General features: G+C 39.1%; 1 protein-coding gene across 3 annotated transcripts in view; it reads left to right on the forward strand.

The window, feature by feature from the left end:
- Positions 1-21,520, forward strand: part of gpc3 (glypican 3) — a 146,158-nt gene that overhangs the window by 41,225 nt on the left and 83,413 nt on the right. Inside the window, exon 1 of one of the 3 annotated variants that reach the window (XM_051860407.1) lies at positions 15,316-15,474. The exons of 1 other annotated variant lie outside the window; for it this stretch is intronic. Coding sequence is in view for 1 of the 2 variants with exons in the window: in XM_051860406.1 (XP_051716366.1) it covers positions 16,590-16,653 (64 nt within the window). In the remaining variant the exon portion in view is untranslated. Of the gene's footprint in view, positions 1-15,315; positions 15,475-16,258; positions 16,654-21,520 lie in introns of those variants that run through there. One more of the 3 variants, XM_051860406.1, reaches the window with a different exon arrangement.

A 21,520-nucleotide genomic window follows, 5' to 3' on the forward strand; every position in this document is an offset into this window, starting at 1 on the left:
TATTGCATTTTTTTCTTTTTTCTTTTATGTAACGGCAAGCACAGGAAGCATTATTGGGAGTTTTTATGTCTGACCGCTTTGCAGACGTTTAGAACACAGTGTTGGCTGAAATTGTGCATCAGTAACAATAGTGCGGTATAATGTGTTCTGTCAGCTGTTCCATCGTACAGAGATGGTCTTGTTTTCTCTTTTCATCCAGAGACAATTGTCCTGCCAGGCCCTACTGGAGGTTGTCATCAAAATTTCAGATATCATCAATTACACTCATATCGGGTCCTCACTTTCCTAAAACCTCAGCTCTCCTGTTCCTCTCCCTTTCTCAACTTAAAGTCAACAAGAAACAGCATTCACAACCCATTGTACTCCTGCATTTCTGGATATTAAAAAAGAAAAATAGACAGCAAGTTTGCAAGTTTACAGTAGATTGTTGAGGACTATTTCCTTCACATAAAAAAACACTGCAAGGTATACGCTGAAAGTTGAGAACAACACAAAATATTACAATGGTTGCATTTCTTTTTCAAGTCCTTAACATTATTTGCTATTATTGCTGTAACCTTTCTAACATTGACATTAACCACTATTAAATTACTGTGTTAACAAGATTTTAGGCTACATTACGATAGCCTAAAATAATGCCTAATTTGGCTATTAATTAACATTAAAGGATTAGTTCACTTTAAAATGAAAATTACCCAAGCTTTACTCACCCTCAAGCCATCCTAGGTGTATATGACTTTCTTCTTTCTGATAAACACAATCGGAGAAATATTAATAAATATCCTGACGCATCCAAGCTTTATAATGGCAGTGAGCGGGATCAATGAGTAAGAGCTGAAGAAAGTGCTTCCATCCACATCCATCCAAGTAAGTAGAATACGGAAGGCGGTCTGGCGGAAGCTAGATATTTTACTTCATAATTTGTTAAATATGGATACTCTTTTTACACAAATGCATCGCTTCACTTCAGAAGACCTTTATTAACCCCTGGAGCCATGTGGAGTACGTTTTGATGGATGGATGTGGATGGTGGCACTTTCTTCAGCTCATATAATTGATCCCGCTCACTGCCATTATAAAGCTCGGATGCGTCAGGATACTTATTAATATATCTCCAATTGTGTTCATCTGAAAGAAGAAAGTCATATACACCTAGGATGGCTTGAGGGTGAGTAACGCTTGGGCTAATTTTCATTTGAAAGTGAACTAATCCTTTAACCAGTTACCTAGACATCAAGCCAAAAAATAAAAGTCAGTTCAAAGGTGGACCATTTTAATAAAAGATACTGAAGACATTTGCTGTGACTTACACTAACGTTCAAAAAAATTGTAAGATCGGTAAGATTTTTATTGTTTGTTTAAAAAAAAAAAAAAAAAAAAAGACTCTTTATGCTTACCAAGGCTGCATTTATTTGATAAAAATACAGAAAAAACAGTAATATTGTGATGTTATTACTGTTTTCTATTTGAATATATTTTAAAATGTAATTCATTCTTGTGATACAAAGCTGAATTTCCAGCATCATTACTCTTCTACTAACATCATTAGTCTTCAGTGTCATATGATCCTTTAGTTCAGAAATCATTCTGCTGATTTGCTGCTCTAGAAATATTTCTTATCAGCAATCTTGTGCTTGCTTTCAGGATTCTTGGATGAATAGACTGTTGACTTGAATGGAGCTGTCACAGTTGCTACTCTCTATCATCTGAAAACAATGATTGATTTCATATTCTAATGGTTTAGATGTATCTTAACAAGGGCTGGTGTATAGCTCAACTGGTCATGCCAGTTATATGCAAGACATTTTTCATTTTTTCCAGCAACAATTCATCCACCTTGCCACAGGCCCTTTGTCACTTGCTAACTATATTGGGTCAACATTACAGCTCTTCAGGAAAGAGGCTCCAGGCACTTTAAACATACTTTTACAGTATCGGCCCCCTGTGTCCAGGAGCGCTATCTCTACCCGCCAAATGCAGTGACAGAGAAATCCCCCCTGGGGCAGCATTCAGTTAGGGAAGCCTGTTAGCTTAGCCTAGTGATGGCCAGCCTCTTGCCTGGCCTTGCTCTGTTTTTGGGATTCCCCTATAGGAGGCTAATGGCCCATTGTGACAGGCTGCAATTCTTGAGTGTGTTAGAGCGTGTTAGTGTCAGTGCCAGACGTGCAGCAGGGGCTGTAGGCATAGATAGCACGGAGCTCTGAAGCCATGCATTAGAGCGCATCCGTAGACAGAGCTGGGATGGTATCCCGCTGGGCGCTGAACTTTTGGTTCCTCGGCTCACTCACAGCAGCGATCGTATGTCGCTCAGGGCTCGGATGTAGGGCTTTTAGGTGGCACGCTTTCATAGCGAGGGCCTGTCACTCACAAGGTTCGATGCCTTTAGCTGCGTCACCCGCCCTTGTGTCCTTGGGGTCTTCAGTTTCACTTCACTGATATCTGCCATGTCGGTGGTGTTATGAAGACAGCAAGAGATAGCGCTGATTGTCAGTGTGCAATGATGTTTACTTTGTCTTTCTCTCTCTCTTCACACACACATCTCTATGCGAGAAGGGTGTTTTGTATGCTGGTGGTTTACTTGTCAAAGGATTCAGCACCATGGACAGCTCCAGTGATCCTACACCCGTAAACAGAGAATTAGGGTTGTTTGTGGGGCACTACAGCAATCAAAAACGCACAACTGCTAATAACTCCTAGACTGATTGTCATAGACTCAAATGCTTTATGCCATTGGAATCTTCACCCCCGTCCCCCAACATGCATATGTTTTTTTTTTAAATTAGCATAAGATTTGTTAGTTATTAGAGTTATAGTTTTGAATTTAGTATGTATTTCTATTTTATTTTCAATTGTTATTTTATTTTTGTTTTTGTTATTTTTATTTAATTGGTTTATTTGTAGTGTTTTAGGGCTGAACAAGTTAATGCTCTAACCGGTATCATTGTAAAGAAATATAATTGCAGTGCTGTTAGCCTAAATATCTTGGCACAGTCTAGTGTTATTTCTCTCAAGTGAAATAACGTTATTGTTTATTGCTGACAGGTTGTAAATGTTTTGTTCTACAATATATATTGTACATACAATGATGCTGTATACCAAAGCAATAATTCACACAATGTCTTGGCTTACTGATTTTATAAAATAATTAAAATACCAATATACTATAAATGTGTGTGTTTTTTATTCTTATTTATTAATATTAATATTATTAATAATTATTCAATTTTCCATTTTCATGCCAAATCTTACCCCTCGCCCCCACCCATGTAATTTTACCATCTAAAAATGTTAATGTCTTCTGAATTACTGTACATTTACATTTAATCAATTAGCAGACACTTTTCTCCAAAACGACTTACAAATGAAAACAATAGAATCAATCAAATCAACATGACGGCAACATTATGCAAGTGCTGTGCCAAGTCCCAGTTATAAAGTGCACGTAGGAAGTTTTTTTTTTTTAATTAAGTAAATAAATTGACCCTTCGCCAGGAGTTTGATTGACAGGCATTCTAACCAATCATAACACTGAATCCGACATTTTGTCCAACAAAGCAGTCAGGGGAGTTAGCAGGTTTACGTAGGTGGACTTGAACTTGAAAAATGGTGTGTTTCTGCAATTGAAACAACCTTCCTTATGATGTTTATTCATGTTTATTTGATGCTATAAATGAACTAGTAGGAAGAGATGATCAGTTCACAAGCCACTTGAAATGAGGTGCAACAGCGATCTGTTACGACACATTAAAGAGCCACAAAACGGTATTTATTGTTTAAATTTCTTGTTGTCAGTGTCCTCTTTGCTCCGCAATGTATTTTTCACTGAGAACATGATGTGTGGCAAAAGATCAGCATGGCTTGTCGGACGTAGCAACAGTAACTAAAAGGGACGGGTATTTGCGAACGGTCAATAGAGAGACAGAATAGAAATAGAAAAAGCAAGTGCTAATATTAATGGGTCAAGTGTTGATGAAAAAGATGTGTCTTTAGCCGTTTTTTGAAAATGGCCAAAGACTCAGCTGCTCGGATTGAGCTAGGCAGGTCATTCCACCAGCAGGGAAACAGACAAGGAAAAGGTCCGTGAGAGTGATTTTGTGCCTCTTTGGAATGGCACCACAAGGCACCACTTGCAGAACGCAAGCTTCTGGAGGGTGCATGAAGGTGTGACATGCGCTCTCTTCGGCTCGTTAAAGACCACTCTTGCTGCTGCATTCTGGATCAGGTGAAGAGGCTTGACTATACATGTTGGAAGGCCTGCCAAGAGAGCATTACATTAGTCCAGTTTGGATAGAACAAGAGCTTGGATGAGAAGTTGTGTGGAATTCTCCGATAGGAAGGATCTAAGAGAGAGAAGTGGTCCAAGCACCGAGCCCTGGGGTACCCCAGTAGCAAGATGTTGCGACTTAGACACCTCACCCCTCCAACACACCCTGAAGCACCTACCAGAGAGGTAAGACTTAAACCACTGGAGTGCGGTTCCTAAGATGCCCTTTGTCATGAGGGTTGACAAGAGGTTCTGGTGGTTAACTGTATCAAAAGCAGCAGACAGATCCAGCAAAATGAGTACTGATGATTTGGAAGCTGCTTTTGCCAGTCTCAGGGCTTCAGTAACTGAGAGCAGGGCAGTCTCAGTTGAGTGGCCACTCTTGAAGCCAGACTGGTTGTTGTCCAGGAGGTTGTTCTGTGTGAGTTAGATAGTTGATTGAACACAACTCTCTCAAGTGTCTTTGCAATGAATGGAAGAAGGGATACCGGTCTGTAGTTTTCTAAAAGTGCTGGATTTAGAGTGGGTTTCTTAAGCAGTAGGGTTATCCTAGCCTGCTTAAATGCTGTGGGAAATGTACCAATGTGAAGAGAAGTGTTAATAATGTGAGTGAGTGCAGGTACAATTAAAGAAGAGATAGCCTGAAGGAGATGAGTGAGGACAGGATCAAGCAGATAGGAAGTAGGATGATTGGAAAGGGTAAGTTTGGAAACTTCTGCCTCCGAGAGTGGAGAGAAAGAAGGGAAAATGTGCGTGTTTGCTGATAAGATGTGTTTGTCAGTGTGTGGTGTGGAGAATAGGTTGCTGATGGTTGTTGTTTTATTTATGAAGAATGTGGCAAAGTTGTCAGACAAAGAAGAGAAGATATGGTTTTGAAAAGCATGTGAGAATCAGGAGAATTGTTCATTTTATTGTGGTAGTATGTAGTTTTAGCATTGGAGACATTTGCAGAGAAGGAAGAAAGGAGTGAGTGATACAATCTTTCGATTTGCGCCACTTCCTCTCTGCAGCCCTTAGTCTAGAACAGTGCTCACGGAGAACATCGGATATCCACGGGGCAGAGGGGGTGGCGTTGGCTGGTCTGGATGAAAGGGGGCAGAAGTTGTCTAAACAAGATGTTACAGTGGAGCAAAGAGTATCAAGTGTGACTGTATAGATCACATATCAGTTTAATCAACTTAAACATTGCTCTTTCTTTGTGATTTCATTTACTTTTGTGGTTAACAAGCTAACCCGTTCGCTTGATAGTTTAGCATAGTGCTAATCAGCTTTACTTTACTTTTATTTTGTTTTGTTTATTTTGACTTCAGAACAGTTACCCTTTGTGGTCCAAAGGGGGGTATGATTTAGCATGACACCAAGTAATATAATAAGTAAGGGATAATGTACATCCCACTGGTTGTTATCACAGAATAAACCCTGACAGGGTGATCAGGACCCAGACATGAAGTGGAAGTAGTAAACGGCAACTAGATGGACATTCAAGAGATATGGTACAGTCATACCACTTATTACGTGGCATTTCGCTACATAAATAATTATGTGGATAAGAGATATTGCTTTGAGATGATGTTTTAAAATCTTACCGGTTTGTTATCTTATAATCCATTACAGTGTACAAAACAATCGTTGCAAAATGGCAGCAGCTGTGTTTGTATGAAAAAAGAGAGCGAGTCTGCGATACCCGGATGACATAATTAAATAATTGATTTGAGTTTTAATATTTTTTTTTAGCTCACCAAACGCAAAAATTCCACGAAGAAAAATCGTTCCTAGCAAGCGTATAGCGCCGATTTCAGTTACCCTTTGTCATCAGTTTTTATCGGTTGTTATCAGGGAATAAAATACTGCTGGAATGTGCAATTGACCAATCAGAGCCGTGTAATAAATTTTCCTAAATGTAGACAATTAACAAGCTACATTTCAACTTGTAACGTTATCAATATAGAGCATGTGATCACGTCACAGCTGCTCCGAATATGTGTCATCAAAAACATGTCGAGCCTGTCTGTTTTATTAGTTTTATGTGCTATGGTTTAATGTCAAGTGTAGATTGGTTATTTTGTGTTCAGCTGAAATCTACTACACCCCTGACTGCTCCCTACACATTCTCCTGTGTCTCAGACTCTTCATTTAATGTATTTAATCTTTGAACACAGTCTCTTAACCCTCTCTTAACCTCTTTAAATGATTAAAGTTCATGCTTCCCTCTGTCTCTCCTTCGTTTCCCTTTTCTTTCTGTCTTTACATTGATTTCTTATATCTCTGATTTCTGTTTTCTTCCCCCCCCCCACTGCTTCAGCACCATCAATGAACTCATATATATATCACACTCCCTTTTCTCGTTTCATCTCTCTTTTCCACCTCTTGAGCTTTTAATGTGGGAGATGTATTCATCTTGACACAAACTGTTGCCTGGCATGATAAATATTTTATTAGCCATCTCTTTTCAAAGGGGAAATATAAAGAGGAAGGGAAGGTGAAGGTTTTTCCTCATTTCTTTCTTGCCTCCTTCTTTTTTCTGTCAGAATCTTCCTGTAGGGGGCGCTAAAGCCCTCATGCTCATCCTCATTAGCTATTGCTCCATTAATGACTTTAATAGACACTTATTTTATTGGTAAGGCTGACTGATTCTAGAAATTGACTGTAATTAGAAAACCACAGATAGGCTACAGATATTATATTCATAGCAGTGTTTTGTGTGTTATGCTATAAAAACTGGTATATTATCATCAGGGCTTCTGGTAATAATACATGCTGATACAGACAGGTTAATGTCGTAACAATAGTGAAGGATAATGATAATGTGGCTCTGGGTGAGAAAAGAATCAATAGATGGAGCATTAAGTCAATGTGAGAGCTCTACAATAACCCACTGGACCTGTGGGTGGACACTCGCTGTATATTTAGCCATAACTGATGAGTGTGTTTCCTGTTTGGTAATACCCAGCTGGCCTCATGGGTCATATGTTTGTGCAGTTTCTGACACTCCTTGGCAGAGCTGTTAGGTCATGACTGTGGTCCTCTGCACAAATGGGTTAGACTGTGATACTGGATGTGAGTTCAGGGGCTACTTTCTGTGCAGCTGAAAGCAGCAAATCCAGAGGATGAGGTTTTCTTTGTTTAGTTGCCCACAAGGCTGTTGTTTAATTTTTAAGTTTTAGTTTTGTGTTTTGTTTAACAATTGAACCATTTAGGGGGTTTCTGTTAGGTGCATAATAAAACACCACTCATCAATATTGCTTGTTAAAATGTATTAACCATATGATTAATCAATTAATGCCTTTTTAATTATATATAATATTTTGTTGATCAGTGAATCGCTACTCAGATCAGATTTCTGTCATTTTTCTGTCTTACTTTTACCCCCATCAAAGAATCCTGAAAAAGTATCATAGTTTCCACAAAAATATTAAGTAGCACAACTCTTTTCAACAGTGATAATAATAAGAAATTCTTACTGAGCAGCAAATCAGCATATTAGAATGATTTCTGAAGAATCATGTGCCACTGAAGACTGGAGTAATGATGGTGAAAATTCAGATTTGAAATCGCAGGAACAAATTACATTTCAAAATATATTAAAATAGAAAAGTTATTTGAAAATTGTAATAGTATTTCGCAATATTACTGTTTTTACAGTATTTTTGATTAAATAAATACAGAATCAGTGGTTCGGAGCGCGTATCAAGAGTCACGTGAACTGTTGAAGTTTCAAAACTCTTATGACGTAACGAAGCCTCGTTTACTGAAATCATGGGATTTTGGCGCTCTGAACCACTGATTTGAAACAAATGATTCATTAAGCTTCGAAGCTTCATGAAGCAGTCTTTTGAAATCACCCATCACTAGATATTGTGGAATAAAGTCGCTATTTTGTTATTTTTGGTGCACAAAAAGTATTCTCGTCACTTTATAATATTAAGGTTGAGCCACTGTAGTCACGTGAACTGTTTTAAATATGTTTTTAGTGGCTTTCTGGGCATTGAAAAAGGAAGTGTTATTGCTGGCGATACAGGCCTTACTGAGCCATTGGATTTTTTCAACAATATCTTAATTTGTGTTCCGAAGATGAACAAAGGTCTTACGTGTGTAAAACGACATGAGGGTGAGTAATTAATGACATAATTTTCATTTTTGGGTGAACTAACACTTTAAGATGAATCCTTGGATCCCTTCGCATCCGTTTTCTTTTTCAGTTGTTTACAACACATAACCGACTGTGTTTATAAGGATACTCGCCGAGACGGGCATTTTGACTTAATTTTGTGGTGGTTCAAGCTTATAAGGAAAAAGAGAACTGTATTCGGCGTTCACGTGCTGTGTGGGCACAGAAAACGGTGCTCGAGTTACAGTCTTTTTGCGCTTTATGTTTAAACTGACAGGACCTAAAAACACATGTAAATGGTAAACTTTCACTCTATTGTGGTTAAACTTTGCAATTAATCCGCGATTCACATGCGTTCCGAACCGGGGAGCTGGCCTGTACGGATCACGGATCAATATGATCCCTATACTTGACATCACACATCCTGCCATGTGACTATTGCGGATGCGCACATCATGATATTGATGCTAAAATGATATATCGTACAGCCCTAGTATATATTATCAATTGAATAAGTTCAGTTTATTCAGAATACAAAAATCCCCCTGGTTCCAGCGCCCATGACTTAATGAGGATATCTACTTTAGTGTTTGTTTGAAAGGAGAGTGGTTTCTGATTTAGAAAGACCATTACTGTGAGACACATCCTGTGATAGTGACAGTCATGCAGCTGCTCTTGGTCATTCAGTAGAGGGCTTTTCCTTTTTGTGATTAGAGCTTTTCGTCCTGCAAACTAATCCCTATGTCTTGATCTTATAGCAGAAAGCACACTATGATCCTGCAGGGTTCATGTGTTTTCTTTAGGCACCAAATATTGAATCTTTGGATCTGTCTCCACTTGCTTATACTGGCAATATCATTATATTGTTCTGCGTCTTTCTTAGGACACAGCAGTTTTCTATTTTTTTCTCCACTGGTCTTATTATGTGTTGCTTTTTATTTGCTTTTACATGATGAAAAGTTCAGCTCAGACTCATAAAAGAATAAAGCAGATAAAAGTGTGGAGTAGAGGTGAAGAAAAAATGTTCAATATAAAGAGAGTGAAGGCCAGTTTACACCAAGAACGATAACTCTAACGATAACTATATTAGCGCCCACACCAGCAGACGATAGCATTCTGTTTACTGTAAGCGTGAGCTGAGTTTTGTCTACCTTTAAATGTTCGATCTCTTTAAAGTAGAATGGATTCTGACTTTCAATGTTTTTATCATTCATCAGCTGGAAAAAAATGTTTTGAAAGCGATTCCAACTATATGGTTTCTGTTTGTTGTTATCATTATAGTTTTTGGTATTGACTCAGCTATTATTTTATATTTAGAATGATTTTTAGAACTATATCTATATGGTTATCATTATAGTTATCGTCCTTGGTGGGAACAGGCCTCAAGACTTTGCCTTTGAATTGCAAATCCAATTATCCAGCGGTCGGGGCCTGAGGTGACCCATCTGGTACAGTATGCTTGTCCTTGTTTTTTTAACTTCAGGTTTCATTTAATTTTTTTTTCTGTCAATGCCACAATGTCTCCATATTTTATCAGAATATTTGAAGTAAGACATCTTCACAGCCTTCACTCTCCAGAAGAGTGTCAGTCCTTGTTTGCTGCATGATGTATTTTATTTATTTATTTTTAAAAAAAATCTATTTGAAAAGTATGAAGTGACCTAACCTGTGTAAAACATTTTTATTTATTTCCCCTCATAAGACTATTTCATGCTTACCTGCCTACAGTACTTCAGCTCCCTCTGGATCTTGTTTGATGATATGCCCAAGAGAAGACATGCAAAGAAGGAAGAACATCTCTCATCTTATCTGCCCTTTTCTTTCTGATGCACTCCTCCTCCTCTTCTTTCTTTCCTCTACCCTGTTGCTATTCCCGTCCCCTCTATTTGGGTCACTGCACTCATCCATGAGGGTGGGAGACGGATGGGAATTTCCCTCCGCTCCTGCCTTCCGTTTTCCCCAGTTCCTCCTCTCCTTTGTGTCTCTTCCTGTGTCTCCAGAGGAGACACTATAGATTCATTTCTGCTGAACATCATAGCCTAGTTTACAAGGCCTGTCCTGTTAAGTGTCGCTGAACATTTTGAGGCCGCAGGCGCACTAGTGATTTGCCAATGAGGTGCTGGTGCCCTAATAGTTAATGATCTGAGCTGCTACTTGGTTGCTGGTTCAGTCTCATGTAACATGACCCAGAAACTCAATAGTTCCTGTTAGATCACAGTCCCGCTCTATCAACATTGTGCCCTTGAGCAAGGCACTTAACCACAGGTGCTCCAAAGAGACCGTCTGTGAAATTAGTCTGGAGTAAGTCTCATTGGATGAAAGCCATTTGCTAAATGACGAGTAAAAACACCAAATTCTGTGTAGTATATTTCAAATGTAAGGTTGTCATATTTGAATTTGATTTCATTTCTAGATGTAAAAAATTATACCCACTAAGTAATAAAAAGGGCTGTTGTTTGAAGAGTCACTATATTCGGCTTCTCTAGATTCCTCACAAATAAAAGTACCATGGTATTGTGATATTGCATCAGTACTTTAGATCATTGTTTCAGTTTATTTATTTATTCATTTACGTTTTTTTAATTTAAAAAGTACCCCAAAGTATTATGTATATCTATATATTGTGATACTGCATCAATACTTTAGATCAATCTTTATTTATTTAAAAAAGTATCATGGTATTACTATCATATATCTATATTGGTATTGTCTCAGTACTTGTATCAGTATTCTCATTTAAAAGTACCATGGTATTGCCATCATATATCTATAATGCATCAATACTTTTGATCCTTTTATCAATATTCATTCGTTTGTTCATTCGTTTCAAAAACTAAAACTGTCATTATTTACTCACCCTCATGCTGTTCCAAACCTTTGTGGCTTTCTTCTGTGGAGCACAAAAGAAGATATTTCATGTAAAAAAAGACCCAACTGACTTTATTGTATTGACAAAATGATACAGTAATATACTGGACACCTGAAACATTCTTCAAAATATCTTCTTTTTACTTTTTACAGAAAAAAGAAAGTTTTAGAATGACAGAATCTTCATTTCTGTTTGATATGACCCTTAAAATTCATTGCCCAGCCAAAAAATAAAAAATAAAAAAGGTTGCTGTTTGTATTTAAATAGACAAATACTTAAGAGTCTATGACTGAATCATTATTGCAGTGATTATTATGTTTCTAGCATGTTATATGTTTGGGAACAGTTCTTTTAACCCTAATTGATGGAGTGTGCAGCTTTTCATTTCTTGAACAACCATGTAGGAAGATGTATCATGGCCATATTCCAGGATGACAAGGTTAAGATTCATCAGGCTCAAACTGTGAAAGAATGGTTGGGAGGGAGCATGAAGAATCATTTTCACACATGAATTGGTACCTCCAGTCCAGACCTTAAATTCATTGAAAGTCTTTGGGATGTGCTGAAGTAGACTTGAAGTAGACAGAGTGCTCACCTCTTGCATTGTCAACACAAGATCTTGACCAAAGATTGATGCACCTCTTGATAAAAAAATAATTAAATGTTGTGATGTTATTTCCATCAAGAGGTGCATCAATTTTTGGTCAACATAATAATCACAGCAAAATGATCCAGTTATAGGCTATTAAGTATTTGCCTATTTAAATTCAAACAGCAACTTTTTTTTGGCCTGGCAGTATATAACTTCAGTTGGTTTGTTATCAGGTTGGTTCAGTTATGTTAAAAAGCATGTGGCACGGTAAGCAAAGCTTAGTCTTAAGCAAAGTATTTTTTATTACTTTTTCATTAACAATGTACAGTGAATTAAAAACAGACCAGTGAGTTAAATGTTACCACATAAAATGTTTGGTTACCTGACTATCATTCATAATCGTGTACCATGATATGACATTCTTTTACACTCTTTGGGGTACGATGTAAATATTACATTCATCTGACAACATCACTGTACCATGATGCTGCCACAGAACATTTAGTTTTGTTTTAAATGTAATGTCCTAACATTACCACGCTGTCAGCGGCAGGTAAACAGGTCCGTTCAGCTGGTCTGAAGGACGCGGCAGCGGTCAGAATGATGACATCATTTACCTCCTCCGTACAGTATCATATGGCGTGGTAATGTTGGTGCGCAGAGGCGCAGTGTGCATTTAAGAGCAAACCCAGGCACATTACCCCCCCCCCCCCAAAGTCTGGACTGAAAATCAGCAGTGGACTCTGGATTTGTGTGGCAGTAGTCTCTGAGGGAACAGTTTGGGAGAGTGTGTGTGTGTTGGGAGGTCAAGGACGGTCTCATATGCCCTGCCTCTGGCTGCTCTGGTGTGTACCCTTGTGGCGTTTATTTAAAGAGCTCATCAGCCTCTGTGCACACACACAAACTCTATACCCAAAGTGTCCTGCCTCCCAGTCTGCCGGATTAATTAATCTCTTTTCCCCTCCTGATCCAGGAGAGCTGTTGAAAAGGGCCTTGCCTCTTGCTGGTGGGCATCAGATGCCAGCGCTGAACTATTCATCACTACGACTTCTGGGAGAGAGAGAGAGAGGGAGATGAATGGATAGAACAAGAAAAAAAGAAGAAACATGAGAAGGGAGGAGAGGGTGGAGGGGTGAAGGAGGCTCTCTCCCAGCTGGCTGGTGCTATGATTAAAAGTAGGGATGTTTCTATTGTGTAGCTGACAGAAGTCCTCATAATAATGTATGTATTGCTGAGGTGAGCACCTGGGGACGTTGAGAAGAACGTAATGAGGGACGTTGGGGCATTCTGTCGCTAAGAATTTCAGAAGATTTGAAACGTACAGTGGACAAACCAACCTAAGCTCATTGGGAAAACATGCCTCTACCTACATGTTAGCAAAAACAAAAAACATACATGTATATACAGTAGTGGCCAAAAGTGATTGACATCTTCACCCTTTATTCAAATATTATTCAAAATGTGTTAAAGGGGTCCTTGATTATGATTTCACTTTTTTTAACTTTAGTTAGTATGTAATTTTGCTGCTTGAACATAAACAACATCTGCAAAGTTATGACACTCAATGCAAAGGAAGATATTTCCTTTTACAGAAATCGCTTTTTAAGGACTACAACAAATGACTGGTAGGGACTACAACAAGCTTCTTTTCGAGTTGGTGACATCACAAACCCAAAATTTACTGCCCCCGGGAACACGCAACAAAGGGGGTGAGGCCATGTTGGGCTGCTTTAGAGAAGAGGAAGAGTTGTAGAAGAGTGTTGTTGCCGTGCCGTCATTTTATGCCGGACTGCTTCACAAATGAGGGTCAAGTCAATGCTGGATTTGATAAGATTAACATGACGGCACATGCTAGTCGATGAGTTGAATCAATTCCACAGCAACTACATACATTGTTGCTTACACCCAGATAGGGGCAAATTTGACAAGCTATAATAAATGATCTGTGGGGTATTTTGAGCTGAAACTTCACAGACACATTCTGGGGACACCAGAGACTTATATTACATCTTGTGAAAAGGGGCATAATAGGTCCCCTTGAAAGATTTTTAAGCACATTGTGTAGTTGTACTTGGAGTCAATTTTTTATTTGTGATATCTGAATTGTGCCGAATTTTTGGCCAGCCTGTCATACAAAGAAATTATGAACACATGCAAAAACAAGAGAACCAACAAAATAATTGATTATTTTGTAGTCCAGTGGTTTTCAACCTCTGGGTCACGGCCCACTAGGGGTCCTCAGTGATCCTCCAGGTGGGCCGCGAGATAACTTAAAATTAATTTAAATATATTAATATAATTCAGTAATGTAATTATTAATATGTTACATTAAAAAAGCTTAATTAAATTAATTAAAAAATACATTTAAAACAAGGCACCACCTCTCTCATATGTATTCTGTGATTGTTTCGGTTCAGCTCAGGCCGTTTCTCATTGTGCTGCTGTGAAATACAGACTGAATGGTGGCTCAAAACGCAAGCTCTCTCAATTGGAAAAAGAAAACCAGTGTCGCTAAAAGGGTTTTGTTGGATGACGATTATAATGAAGGTAAAGATGATTACAGTGACATACAGGAGTCGTTCATTGGTTGGGAACCACTGTTGTAGTCAATGTATGCTTTTTCCTGTAAGCATTTTGTTTTTCTATGTATTTTGTTTTTGCATATAGTAAAATAAAATCGGTAGCTGTAGTTTGCCTTTTTTGCCGAATAATTTCATCAGAAAAATAACCAAGTTTATTGTTTTGTTCTTCCATCATATTTAAAATATTTAAAAAAATATAAAATATTTTCCTCATGTTTTGATGGTTTAATGGTTTAGGGTCATTAAAAACAAATATCCCATCCAGACATCACTTTTGGCCACTAATGTACAATTCACTGCAGTTTCCAGCTGAAATGAACACTAGTGGCAGTAAAACACTAACAAATATATTACTTTTCACAAAAATAATGATTACATGGGCAGATTATCAATTAATAAACAATTAATTTCATGCAGTTACTTGCAGAATGCTATGACTTATTTGGGTGGATTCTGATTGTCTGGCAATGTTTTTATCGTTCATCAGTTGAAAAAAAAAAACGCTCTGAAAACGATTTCAGCAATATCTTTGCTCTGTCATTATTGTTATAGTTGTGCTGTGGACTTCCCTATTTTATACAATTAGTACAATTATTAAAACTTTATTGTTATAGTTATCATTCTTGGTATTGAACGGGCTTTTAGTCGTGTAGATTAAACTCCTCCTATAACCTTCGTCAGCATGTGCTTTGTTGCTTATAAGCATTTGTTTTTCCTTTCAAAGGCAACATTTTCTCTTATCCTAAAAGGATTGGTCTGTGAACAAAGGTAGGAAAAAAAGATAAAACCAAGAGTTATGATGCCTGAAACGTAGCACAAGTCTCTGAGAATAGGATGATGCAAATGAACAGACATAAGAAGAAAGGAATGAAAAGCAATCGTAAGAGAGGGAGAGGGAGGAGTGCGGTGTTCGCGTCAGCCTTTGATCAGAGCAGCACCTGATGCGGCGGAGGCTCCGGGGTGCTTCTGCGCAAAGCACATCAAGGACAGAGCTAACAAACTAGAGACAAAAACAAACCAACTAACAGAGAGGTCTGTCGTCGAGCAGACACTGCAGCGGTGGGTGGCACACCTCTCCTATCTCTTTCTTCTGCGCAAACACGCTCACCCTGACAGCGACTGCAGAAGATGGGCTCTGAAAAACTTTGAGTTTAGTTTAAAGAGGAAATGTTTACATTTAGACTTGGAGCTTTCCATAGAAGTTTCCCCAGGCCTGGTTGCTGATATCACTGCTGAAAAGACCTGCATATGTTAACTACTGTAGATAAACTCGATCAGACAGCTTCATTATAACGACTATGCTGGATGGCCTGGTGGATTCACTGGTCCATTAGCACTTTCTGAGCAAAGGCGCCCTCCGGCTTCCAGTATGAATGAAACAGACATTAGATGAGAGCGTTTGCTCTTCATAATGTTCACACCGCCTCGTTTTGGATAAGAATGAAATGTCAGGTCATGCATAGACTATCTTGTCTCTTTGAATTTAAATCTATCATTCGCTTTATCCCATGAAAATCTCTACATAAACACACTTGCCTGAAAATTTTTTTTACGTTTTATTAAAAGTGCGTATTCTGCGCCCGTGGTTGTGCTGCTTAATATTTATGGAATCTGTGATACATTTATTTCAGGATTCTTTGATGGATAAAAAGTTCAAAAGAACAGCTTTTATTTGAAATAGAAACCCTTCATACATAACAAATGTCTTTACTGCCACTTTTGATCAATTTATTGCATCCTTGCTGAATAAAAATGTCAAGGACCACATGATGATGGAAATGAGTCACTTCCTGTTATCAGCTCAACCAGCACAAAAACCAGCTCTAACCAGTCTACACTTTTCTTAACAAGCATGGCAATTGGGGGCTTTTGCACCGAATAGTTCTAGGAACTCAGTTATAGGAACTAGCCACTTGGATAGTTCCCCCAAGAATTTTTTTCCCCACGGACCATGTTCCTGGTTGCATTCGCACCAGCAAAGGAACTCTGAAGTGGCCGACAGCAGCGTCTTTAAGTGTGGAATTTACAAACGCCAAAAACCCGTGGATGGAGGATGCAGTGATCGGAGCTGTGTTTGTGGTGTGTCGTGGTTTTCATGATAACGGAGATGGAATGTAAACGCATAAATACGCGACTGAAAGAGCAAAAAGTTTGGCTTAGAGACAAAATTTCCTATGTCAACTTTCAGTATTACATATCATCTAGGCGGAGAAAAGAACACAACCCTGCCGACAACAGGTAAATGCTGTTATCGCTGTTTTCAATGTTCGTGAAGCTTTTTAAAAATGCCGGGTGCTGGTGTTTGACATGCGTTTGACCAATCAACATACACTTACATCACTGATAGTTCCTGTAGTGCTGGTCTAGACCCTACTCTGAAGTAGGAGCTAATTTAGTTCCTCCAAAAGGATTTCCTAGAACTAAAATTGTTCCTAGTTCCTGCGGTGCGAACACGGCAAAATCCGGGTACTTCAGCCAATAGTTCTAGGAACTATGAAAAAGTTCTTCCGGTGCGAAAGCCCCTATTCACAGCCAGCAGGTCTTTTTAACAGGGATATTCATTCCCACAGAGCAGGTGACCTTTGACAGTTTTTGGGAGTTACAGAAATTAGATTCTCCCCTCAGCGTCAGACAGGATGAAGAGGGAGGAGGAGGTGAGAACTCTTCCTCAGCATCTCCTGTAAATAGCCAAGACTCACAGGGAGAATGTGTCATTTATTTGCTGCATTTCTGCCATGAGGTGAAAATTGTGCTTTGCTTCTACAGGCCCATCAGCATAAACCTTGAAAATGTACCATGTTGTTTTGCTAAAAGGATTGTGGAGGAATGACCTTTAGAAAAGATAAACGACACATTGTGAACAGCTGACTAAATCTGTAGGATTAGACATGCTGATTACGAGACACAAATACAGAGAATCAGTGCTGATGAAGTGATGATTGAGGCCAAGAAGGTCTAACGTTGTTTCCCAATCTCGCTCTTTAACAGTGAGTTATAACTCCTTGTGAGATCCTATATTAGATCCTGATAGTCACAGCCTGCAGCCTTTTCCAGCGCCGCTATCTAGCCAAAAAAGACAGGGTTTGATCCCAGCCCTGCCACTGAGCTGCTGTAAAGTTAACTGAAGTAGTAAAAATTGGGCCTCTTGATCTAGTGCCATACCTGCAGCCGAGTCTGTGGGCTTCACATTTAGGTCTGTCAAAGATGCGTTTACTGATATGGATCTCACCTGTCTAGACATCATTACCCAGTGCTGTTCCACAGAGCAGAACTAACGTCTGGCCTGGCTGACGGTCGGACTCCCGCTGCGCTGGGTGAGCCGGAGGAGCAGTGAATCAGAGCTGATGTAGCAACACTGATCCATAGATCTCAGCAAAGCTGCCTTCTCCTGTGTCCTGAGACAAAATGAGGAGTCGTGCAAAGCTGCTCCCTATATCTAACCTTTACCGTAAGGCAGTTTTAGAGTTTGCTGAAGCGATCATATTTCAGTTGATCTATCTGCAGTTTAGAGATTAATGGATGCCTCGGAAAGAAATCTGATTAGATTGTGGAAAGCGGTGGGAATTGATTGCCACATGTGTTTGCGGTGTCTGTTGAAACTGTGCCAAAGCTGAGCGGCGGGGGTGTGAGCAGCACACACAGCAGAGGAAGTTTGGAAACCAGTCATTTAGACCATTGTGTGGCTTTTCCACTTACTCGCACTGGCGCATGGCTGCGGGGAGGCCCCTCACGGCATTCAGTCACAATCTAGAATGCGATTGTAGCTGCTAGAAAGCGTAGCTGCTAGAAAGTTGATTATTGATTCATGGGCGCAGTGAACCAAAAACATGACATGTTGACTGACATCATGGCTTGGAGGTGTACAGACACCTCAGTTTGATGTGAAGGACAGTTTTTAGCTTGGAGCTCCATTCTACAGTAATAGAATCAGTTTCCTCTCATTTATGTCACTCACTGATTGGTTAAAATTTTAAACCTTCAGCTGTACACTTGCTGTAGCTCACCAGATTTACACTTGCATAAGTGCAAATTGTTTTTATACCTACTATTTAGATTATCGTCCATCAGTAATTTAAAGTAATTATTACATGTTGTGAACAATGATTACAATATATAGACAATTTAGGTTGCAGAAATTGTTGATTTCTGAAGGATCATGTGACACTGAAGACTGTAGTAATGGCTCCTGAAAATTCAGCTTTGCCATCACAGGAATAAAATAAATTTTTAAATATATTCAAATAGGAAATGGTTATTTTAAATTAGTGTAATTTTGATCAAATAAGCATAAGGGACTTCTTTCAAAAACATTAAAAAATTGCACTGACCCCAAATTTTGAAATGATAGTATATATTCTTAGAGATAGTTTTGATCATCTGTAACATGAATTATGATACAAATACCTGTTCCTGATATCCCCATTTGTGGATAGGGGCCATTTCATGGCTCACAGGCCTTGAAGATATGTAGTATGTCAGTGCTTGCTTGCCATCAAACAATCTGCACAAACACTACCTAATTGATCTCTCAAGAGTGTAGCATACAACGCTAAACATCTTTAATATGGATAATATGTTCAATTTATCATCCATCAGAATGAGACTGATAAGCTGTTAAGTCTGTTCAATGGATTATAGTTCATCCCTGTGTAAAGAGTTCAGGCTGAGAAATTCATCTGAGAGCTCTTTTAACACTTTTAAAGTACAGATGACCCCAAAGTGTCTCTCCCAGTCTCTGTGCACCATTCACTCTCTTCTCTTCCCTCCCGTTCCTCTCGCCGACTATCACTCCCTCGCTCTCGCTCACGCTCACGCTCGCATCTGGAACAAGAACTTCAAACCACATCTCTATCCCCTCGCTGCTCTGCTTTATAATTCAACCCCTCGCTCGTCTATCTGCTTTTAAATCCCCACTTCAAAAAGGAAAGAATGTTTCCTTTCATTATCAGTGTCCTACTCTTATTAGAGTTTGTTTTTAATATGCATTCAGCGGCCAATATTTGTGTAAATTTCTGAATCTGACTCTGTAGGAATCAGGCAGAGAGGATAACTAGACAGATGGAGTGATGTTTAGGAGGAAGAGGGATGGGAAAGGGACTGGGAGAGGAGTGGGGTGAGCACTTTGTATGGCATGCATGGAGAGACGGGGCGATGCAGCGGAGGGGAATCTTGTTTATGAGTGGATACCTGTGCCAGCACATCTGTTGCTGCGTCCCAATTCGCCTACTTATACTATGCCCTAAAACGGTGTTAATTTTGTTTGATTAATATTAAGGGCATAGAGGGCAGTAGGTTTAATTAGGCTGCTGTCACTTTAAGATCGAATGCTGGGATCCAATACACTGATGCACATCTGATATTCTCACAACTGTTTACGTTTCTTAAGACATAACCGACAGTGTTTACATGAATACTCTCCAATACAGACATTCTGGCATAATGTTGTGTGTATTTGTCCGTTCAGGCGTGAAAAGACTTCAGTACTTGTAGGGTGTCTGAGAGGCGGCTTTTCTGTATCTCTATTTCGCACCAAATAGAGCTCTCTCTTGTGTCGTCACACTTTTTCAGATTTATCCATTTGTCTGCTCTTCTCTTTCTCCCAGACGTTTACATTTTTTATCGTTTTATGAGACATGCAGCAAGTGTATGCCAACTTATGTCCCGCCGGGTAGCACGTTACAATTCAAATATGCGCATTTATAGTACAGGACATCAGTTCTCACTGGATCTCTTCCCAAATAGTCCCTCTCTAACATTTTCATCTAGTTTTTATTCGTTCACGAAAATGTCAATAGATTTTTGTATTTCAAAGCTGGTTTTTACTTAGTCATCGTCTCTTTTTCATCTGTGAAAAAATGAAAAAATTAACACTGCCCTAAAAGTATGTGCTCTTTTTCTGAAGAAATAAGTATTTACTTTTGAGGCTATAGCAGAATAGTAGGCAAGCTTTGGGACATACTACGTCATAATTGCATCTTTAACGGACCGTTCTGTCGCTTAGTTATGGGCATCCTGTCACCGTTTATACTGCCCTGTCAATCTTCTTGTCACAATAAAAATCCTCCACATTCAATTTAACTTAAGAGAAATGTAGTCACACATTGATCTGCCAGTCATGGGTCTTTCATGCGGAGACTCTTCTCATGTGTTTGCATAATGATGCATTTAAAGGTTAATGACCAAACGTATATTTACAAAAGTTCACAATGCTGTTGCAGATTAAATATAATGTGGATAACATTGAATAAATCTTTTCATCAGGTTAGATACTGATTATTAATCGCTTAAATCTCTTTTTCTAAACCTCTCTACTTAACCTTTGGTCTCCACATCCACCATGTTTGTAGTTTTTTAACATGTTTTATTCGTGTTTGTAGTTCTAACCAAATCCTCATCCAACACGCAATATTAGCCATTAGAGTGTGCACGGATCCGCACTTCGGATTCTATCCGGCAAAAGCAGACCACCCAGGCATCTTTGAATACCCATTTCAACATACTATGATTTAGGACACACTAATTCTAATTTTGAATACTATTTAGGACGGATAGTATGTGAATTGGGACATGTTAGCATGTTATTGCTTATGCGTTATTCATGCATTAATTCGTCTGCCTTTGAGTTTTCACTCCAATAAAACATGGAGTGCTTATTGCACTTGAGGGACGAGTGTCAGGAGATACATGTTGTGTACGATGTGTGTTTCAGATGGGTAGAATGAAAAATATTGCTTACAAATGGTTTTGTGTGGGAGTGTAAACCATTACCAATGGCCCTCATCTGTTGTTAAAATGAGAGATGTGTGTGTGTGTGTGTGTGTGTGTGTGTGTTTGTTTGTTTGTTAACTCCAAGATCTTGAGGAGCTTTAGCTACAAGGTCTGGTCACAGTGGTGATTCCGGTGGATTTTTGCGAGAACATGTTTCATGTGTCTGGTATGCTGCCAGAGACTCCAGCAGTCTTTGATAGGGGCTTCAAAGCTCAGCCTATGAGTGTCTCTCTCCACATGTGCTGGCACGTTCTCTGAGCACTCCATTCACCTGCTCTCCTCTCCTTCCAGATCACATACCGCCCATTTTCCCACCCGCCTACGTATGTCCCCTCAC

Source organism: Ctenopharyngodon idella, chromosome 14 (assembly GCF_019924925.1).
Source record: "Ctenopharyngodon idella isolate HZGC_01 chromosome 14, HZGC01, whole genome shotgun sequence".
NCBI lineage: Eukaryota > Metazoa > Chordata > Actinopteri > Cypriniformes > Xenocyprididae > Ctenopharyngodon > Ctenopharyngodon idella.